Here is an 8,133-nt window from a genome sequence, read left to right as displayed (position 1 = left end):
ATCAAACATCATTGACACTGCCAGGACGTCGCGTTGTTCCAGTAAATGATGAGCTCACTGGAGTGTTTGTAATGAAGCCCAGCACGGATGACGGTCACCGCCCGGTATGTTGATGAGGTGCAAAGGCAATAAACCTCTATATGGGTGTCGACTTAAGACACGTAGTAGCACATTGTCATTTTTTTTTTTTATTACAGTGCGATATGTCACAAAAAACTAACGTTTTGACGACACGCGATATAAATGTATCTCAGTCCAACTTTAACTAGCTTTCATTAACAGCAAGCAATAAATTATGATCATCAACAAGCCCGCAACAAACGAGAGATACTTTTTAACAGCCAGCGAAGTTGCAAGGAAGTCGGATGGTCTTTCATCAAATAGAGCAGACCAATCCAACTTTAATGAGATCCAACACTGACACCATTTACTAGACATCAAACCTGATCACAAACCCAATAACACCATAAAATCAACAACACAACAAAACCATTCAATGGTCGTCGTCAGCAGCATAGCAAAATAGGGAGATCCATATGCGGCTGGCGATTTGCTGACAGCCTGTGGCCACAGACAGACCGAGCTGTCGAGCTCCGGGTCTCGGCTGCAGTGCTATCGGTCATCACAGCGACGGACGACAGCAGTCCGGGTCAGACTGTCAAAGGAGCAGTCTGCCAGCGTCTGGGCGGACTGTCGCAAGTCTGTCGGCGACGGCCACCGCATGTAGTCTGTGCAGTTTGTAGTCTGTAGAAATCGTCCATTGCACAAAGTCTGATCAGTCTAATGGAGTGTGCCGCACATGCAGAGTCTGAGCAGTAACCAGTCTTAGCGTTCTAAAACAGTCTTCTGATGCAGGCTACCACAGCAGTCTGTTACAGTCTGCCACCGTCATCTATCCTGTTGCAGTCTGGTACAGTCTGCCACCGTCAGTCATTGCACACAGTCTGAGTAGTAGTCTGGGTTAGCCTGCCTGTGTTATTCCACAGGCCACAGTTTCCGAACACAATTTCTGGGTGGCTCAAAGTCATCCTTTGTGTATCAACAAAAGACAGTATACCCACAGTGACATACCAACCGTCCTTCTGGTCGGTTGGAAATAGCCATTCGATCCACTCTCACAGAGTAGGTATGTCAACTGAGTCACCAATTCTCACCGGTCCACTGAGTTTATCAGGTCTCCCTCAATACCAACAGACCAGATTTGTCCTGAGTTGACCCGGCCGCCCGGTACAGCCGGCTGTTTTATGAGCTGAGGTTTCTGAGTCCGACTCACTGACCCATCTTCAGAGGTCCGACTCAGCGGTCCGACTCAGAGGACCGACTCAGAGGGCCGACTCAGCGGGCCGACTCAGAGTGTGGACTCGTGGTTGACCCCGTTGCCCCAGTGGCCACCGCCGCTGGTGGTCCTCTCAGCAGTCAGCCAGGTCGTGTCCCGTCCGGTTGACCGCGCGCCCGGCGACGGAGACATCCCGGTCAGGATGGAGCTGTCCTCGCCGGTCGGCTCGGTAGGGTACACCACCAACGGCAGCTGCCAGCACGGGACACGGACACGTCAGAATCCGTACAACAACCGTGCAGGCCAGATTCGGAGACCACCCCAACACATTCGCTATCTGAATAACATTCTTAGAGGTTATAAGAGACGGTAGTCACAAGTCAGAAATCCATGAAGATGGCAGTCAGACATAACTACGGCTCTCGCGAGGTGAAGCAGTAGGTTTTGCACTTTTACATTTCCGGTTATATCTCAGAAACTAATCGATCTACGATGAAGCCATTTTACACGATCATGGCCGGCTTGTGAACCAACAAGTCGATCGCATCTTCAACACTTAAAAGCTTGAGACGACGAAGATATAGCCTGAAGTACACTAAATTTTCTAGATGCAAAACCTACCGCTAAAACCCGCGAGACCTGTACAATGCACGAATTACTGAGACGGTGAATCGGGACGCATTCGCTGTCGGGACAGAAGCAGTACACGAAGAAGAAAAATATGAAAACACCGTAACATGGGAGCGTTGACGGAGAATGGTGAAAGCTGTTAAAATACCGAAAGAGTTAAACAGCAAAAACTGTGCATAGGCTAAAATGGAAAGATCGGCAGATGTGTAGTGAAGAGATGGCAGAATAATCGAAAGATTTCATTTTGAAGCGAAAAATGAATTAGTGCTATAACAATGACGACATTAGGTAGGGGAGAGTGGGGAAAGATGCCCAGGGTTTGACTATGTCATATATTATTCGAAAATGACGATCGGAAAGCCAAAACTTGGAGTTTCAACGGAAGCCGACATCATTTTTCTCCAAAAATATCACACTTTCGTGCCTGAAATATGATAACTTTTTTGCTATTAAGCATTTTCCTGAAGAAGTGAAAGGGGGCATCTTACCCCACAGGGTGGAAAAGACGCCCCCTGGCGTTGGGTAAGATGCCCCCTGCACTATAAGTGACATAAATAGGCACGTGAATCGCCTGAACGAATCAGTAGTCCCTTTGAGCCTGCAGTAGACACCAAACGTCATCGTAAGGGCCCTAAAAAGTAGTCGTAAGGGGCTTCAGAGGTCATCGTTAGGGCCATCATAGTCCAGCGTGGCCAAACAAGCCTCCGTGGTGGCGTTCGGAGACCACTGTGGGGCCCTTATAGGTCTTCATGATGCTTGAGGGCCCTCGAGCCCATCGTGGGGGCCTCAGATGCCAGCGCGGCCCGTGGAGCCAACGTGGGAGCCCTCAAAGGACGTCGTGAGGGGCCCTGGAACCAATAATGGGGCCCACAGAGGCCGTCGTGAGGGCTCTCAGAGTCAGATGCCGCCCAAAAAGTCGCTGTGTGGGCCGAGAGACCGGCATGGGGAGCACCCGACCGTACCGGACTCTCAATAGTCTCAGATCGGCTTTTGTCTCTCATCACAAGTATGTAATAAATGATTTGACGGGCTGCTTGAAGGACAGCCTACGGATTTAGGGGGGCATCTTTCCCCATCAGGACAGGGGGCATCTTACCCCAAGGTACCGAAGTAACATTAAATCAGCACAATTTGTTAGCCATAAAACTACACCCTGAAACAAACTGTTTGGGACACAGTACACGCATGTTAATGTATCACGACTATAGCAAGGGACGCAAAAATTATCTACCTTCTTTGATATTTACAATGTTTTGACGCCAAAATACTTTTTGAAAGCAGCAAATAAAAAACATGCAATCACCAGCCAGCCGTTGCCCAACTGAGCTTCGCAAATTTTTGTGCAGTTAACAAGGCAGGCTTCCGCTTTACGCTAAGAACATTAATTTCCAGATTCGATTCTTTGTTTCCCCGCTAGAGGGGGTGGGGCGTCTTTCCCACCCTGGGCATCTTACCCCACTCTCCCCTACACGATGCCAGCCAAATAGCAATAAGTGGTTCAAATGGTCATCAGACGCGCTATCAAACTCAATCAGTGGGTCATTCGGCTTCTGTACTGGCACGATGAATATGGAGCAAGATTTTCTAAGGAATACTATTTTCAGGCATGCGAACGGAAGAATATTGGATTTTGCTGAAAGAGTCAGTTCAATGCGAGCCTGGTTAGTCAGCCACAGTGAGGAAATCTACTCAATCATTGGAGATATTTCCGAATCTTTGACAAAGTTCCCTCGAACTAGAGTTACATTTTGAGAAAAACGATGCAATAACGTCAAAAATATTCATCGCACATGCCACTGAATCATAAAATCGGCTTCAGCTCATCGGTTTATTTGGAAAGCTTCCCAATAAAGCTGTAAGTCAGACTGCAGGGGAATCATAAACAAAACCCAATTTCCTCGCACCATTAACCTGCATGAAAATGGGTCCCGTGCAATGTGGAGTCGGCGCGTCCAAAACGCAAATCACCACGGCTGCCACGCGTTCTCTGTGCTCCGGAATGGGTCGATGGTTCCCCGAACACCGCCCGGGCAAAATTGAACGGCTCCGTCGGTTCCGTAACTGCCGAGCTACCAAGTTTTACTGCCTTTCAGGTAAGTCGCTTATCATTGAACTTCCCACATTGATCAATATCCTGTGAAAGCAAAACTTCTGAGAAAAATAACCGAATCTGCTTCACTATATGGCAGTAAACAGCAGGCACATCCGCCGCCCAAAAAAGAAGCACCGATAATTTTCAAGAACTCCCTGAAGCCTCCCTTTTCCTTTCGCGCACACCGCGCGACTGGCTGCGGCCCTCACCTGTATCGCTTGTGAGCAGGAGACCTGCGAGTTGCCATACTGCTCCTGGTACTGCTCCTGCCGCAGGAGCGGCTTCAGACTGCGGCAGCGCAGGCACAGGATCTCCCGGAACGGCCGCCGGAAGTCCTTGTTGAAGGTGGCGTAGATGACCGGGTTGAGCGAAGAGTTGCAGTAGCCCAGCCAGAGGAAGACGTCGGACACTGAGTCAGGGATGGAGCCCCGCGGCACCATCGGCCGCAGCACCGCCAAGATGAAGAACGGCAGCCAGCACACGATGAACGCCGTCATGATGATGCCTAGCGTCACCGAGGCCTTCTTCTCGCGCGGTACCGACAGCGACCACGGACAGCGGAGCCGCGGTCTCTGTTTGGCCGCCGGCGTCTCGTGCCGAGTGACCACAGTGCAGAGCTGCAGCTCCTGGGAGCCGTGAGAGCCTCGCTGCAGCACTGCCGCCCGCTGCGCCAGGTGACCCTGCGCGCGCCGCTCCTGGCGAACGATGATGCGCGCCGCTCGCAGGATCTTGAAGTAGACGAAGATCATCACGGCTAGCGGTAGGTAGAACGACATGAGCGTCGCCCATACCTGATAGTAGAGGTTCTGGCTGACGGCGCAGGCGTCGTCGTTGCCGTGCTCGTTGCCGATGATGGCGATGGGAATGATGCTAATGCAGACGGCGCCTCCCCAGACCACGCCGATGTAGGCCGCCATCAGCTTGTCGACGCGCCGCTGTGAGTAGCGCAGCGGGTTGGTGATGGCCTGGTACCGGTCGACGCTGATGGCACACAGGTTCAGGATGCTCGCCGTACAGGAGAGAACATCCGCACAGACGAACACGTCGCAGAGGGTGCGTCCGAAGCGCCACGTGCCCGCCCAGAGGTACAGCAACGCCATCGGCATCACCAGTACGGCGACGAAGAGGTCTGCGACGGCCAGCGAGACGTACAGCACCGTGTACGGCTGGCTGCGGATCCGAGGCACCAGACACACTGCCACGCAGACCAGCAGGTTACCGACCACGGTCCACAGGATCAGCAGTGGCAGCACGACCAGCAACGTCAGCTTCACCTCCCACGGGTAGCCGGGCGAGTCCATGGCCGCCGTGGTGATGGCCGAGTGGTTCTCCTCCATGTTTCACGTCTTCGGAGAGCACAGCGAGCACGGATCCGAACTACCTAGGTCGGCAGGCAGACGCTACGGAGGTGCGTTCATGTCAGCAGTGGCCTGGCGATGGATGTCGGGACTCGGGAGACTAGTGATGATGGCTCTCGAGTCAGACACTCGTGATGTGTTATTCCACAGGAGCACACTGCTCTCGGCGCCGTTTGAAGCAGCACTCGTCTTCCTCGCACGACGACGCCCGCCAGAAGACCGCTGACAGGTCCGCTGTTTTCCCGCCTCTGAACTGCTGCCGACGGCAATCTGTCTTCGGCAGAGTTGGTGGTGTCCGCCGGGCAGCCTGCGAAACATATTCACGATGTTTATTGACGTTGGTCTAGGTCTAGCGGTACGGTAGCCCCCGCAAATATACAGCCACCGACACTGCGTCATTTCCGTGCTATGGCAAGTAATGCAGAACTCAATGAACATTCGGCCATGCTATTTTTATTATGCTGTAGTTTCTCTGAGCTCATACTCGAATGCTGATAGTGTTAGAGCAAGCGAGCCTTTTAAAAACAATCTTTACATACTAACAAAATAATCTTGAGCGGCTGAGTTGAGTTTGTTACGGGTACGCCAGAAATGTGCATTGGGGCTAGAGCTGATGTAAAGGTGAATACGAAAACTCGGCACTAGAATGCAACCATATGCGCTGAGTGCTGACGTCACACTGCTTGTGTTTGTTTGGGTTGGAAGGAGGGGCAGCAGCGACCGCTTTGACAGACACGAACATATTAGGAACACAACCGATGCTAATGATGCTAATCCGAAAAGTGTCACGTGAGTTGACAACATCGGTCATATAGGTGCACCGTCATTGGATCATGTTGAATTAATTGGTAAGCGATCGAACCAGTGATTGCACCCTCAACCCTGGGCAAATAGTTAATTTACGCATGCGATAATTTTGTAACTCCTATTTCAGCTCGATCCCAAGCCACCGATTTTACCTGCCCCGTTCGGCCTAGCAGCGTCCCTCGCTTCCATTCCCACCCTGTGCCCGGCGATCCATAAAGGCGCGGCGCCTGGGAAAAGTCTCAGATGGTCCATTATTCCACCAAATTAGTCACAAATGCCGTCATTACTCGTATGCGACAGATCGCCATATCCGTAACATAATACACGCAATATTCCTCTGCTAAACATCAATAACGGTACCCTACTTTCAGCATTGCCAAAAATTAGGCGTGGCTATATCTGTTGTTATATGTACTGTCTCCATTGCTTAAACCTATTAATGATGTTATGTTAAAAATTAACTGGGCTAGGGCATATTATGTTCTTTGAATATCGTGCGTCAGATGATTGATTCATTGGAATACAATATATCCAGATAGCCCCATCCATTCTCCGTCCAAAAATTCCTGTGAGCGACGATTTATCTCCGATCTAACTTTAGCCATTGCCCTTCTAAGTGTTATAAATAGCAGTGAAATTCGCTCTTCCGAAAGATGTGGTCGGCGATTAATGAATTATGCTAAAACTGTGGTAACGCGGCGAAGTTCCCATATCTCTTAGTTTCCGCATAGTGAGGACAGTTAATCAGTCACCGAAATATCCCCGGTAAGTGGCCCAGGATATTGGCCATGCCTCGCTGATAATCTCATCCCATGAGCCAGCGACCAGCTGACAAAATGCCTGCTGAAATCGGCGGCCGTCATGAAAAGGTCACGGTTAATTTGGCGTCGACTCTGGCCGTTAGAGCGCCCCGGTTTACGGGCTCGAGCTCGCTAAGGAGACTCGTCACGTTTAAACTCGGCGGAGCGCCGCGAAGAGAGGAGCTCATTGGAAGAAATCGCCACCGAAAGCCCTGTAGATTGGGTCCTACAAAGAGCGGATCACGTCGTACAATACGCTCTGAGAATATTTGATTGGCAGGAAACGATGGCCCTGCATGTGTGAGAGGATGATATTTGATGATTTAATGCTCATATTTGCAGACATTGTACAGTGCCAGATGCAATTCCAGCTGGTACACGTGTAAAAGAAAACGGCACTCATTATTTTCATTAAATGTTCAAGCAGGAAAACTTCGATATATTAGGAGGTGAAGTTTTCTCTTTAAAATTCAACATCTGACAGATTTGCAGGATGGGAAGCCAAAGTCATGCAGTCATGCACCATGTTTGATGCAGCACATTTTGCAGTCCCAAAGGGCCACAAGCTGGAGCCGTCAGACACCTCCATTCCGGAAATGCTCAATGATGAATGTGGCCCTCCTCAGAAAGCGCCCTTCGGCGAACTAATTTGTCCCGTCTCCGGCATATGGAGACAGACTGTCGCCTCAACGCTGCTGTGGCCTGAGGGCCGCTTTTTATACTAGACGAAACATCGGTACCGCCGTCACGAGAAGTGTCCGATTCGTCGCGGAGACACGTTTCTATCGGAAGTAGATGTACGGTTCCATGAGGCGTGGAGACACCACAGTCGCGAGGGTCCCATATCACTTTGGTCGGAAATAAGCAGGCACACTTTGTATGTCCAGAGCATTGCTGCTTCTCATGGCTTAGGTCTTGACGTTAATCACTGTGTCGCATTGACATAATTTGTTGTCGCACCGTCTTTGTGTCAAAACTGCCGGTTGAAGTGCTCGGAAAAATTCTTACTTGACTTATTGCGACACGAAACCGAAAATGCAATCCCAGAACTCAGCACTGAGTTGCTGCGATATGTCCGGAATTCGACGCTGAGTTGTTGCAAGACGCAATATAAATTGCGGTGGAGATCGGTCTGAGGCATCTCTGGGTGGCAGTGGCTGGCATTGGTCA

The 8,133-nt window shown here is 50.6% G+C and overlaps 1 protein-coding gene across 1 annotated transcript; it reads right to left on the bottom strand.

Moving 5' to 3' along the window:
* Positions 1-260: 260 nt before the first annotated feature.
* On the bottom strand, positions 261-5,732 carry LOC122383653 (5-hydroxytryptamine receptor 1-like). Its single transcript, XM_043370299.1, has 2 exons — positions 4,208-5,732; positions 261-1,528 (listed from the first exon to the last, which is right to left on the bottom strand). The coding sequence occupies exons 1-2, from the start codon at positions 5,333-5,335 to the stop codon at positions 1,349-1,351; spliced, it is 1,308 nt and encodes a 435-aa protein (XP_043226234.1). The 5' UTR covers positions 5,336-5,732; the 3' UTR covers positions 261-1,348.
* Positions 5,733-8,133: the final 2,401 nt, after the last annotated feature.

The sequence above is a fragment of the Amphibalanus amphitrite genome, unplaced genomic scaffold (assembly GCF_019059575.1).
Source record: "Amphibalanus amphitrite isolate SeventyFive unplaced genomic scaffold, NRLGWU_Aamphi_draft 000012F_arrow, whole genome shotgun sequence".
Classification (NCBI taxonomy): Eukaryota; Metazoa; Arthropoda; class Thecostraca; order Balanomorpha; family Balanidae; genus Amphibalanus; species Amphibalanus amphitrite.
This window is presented reverse-complemented; position numbering and strand designations above follow the sequence as displayed.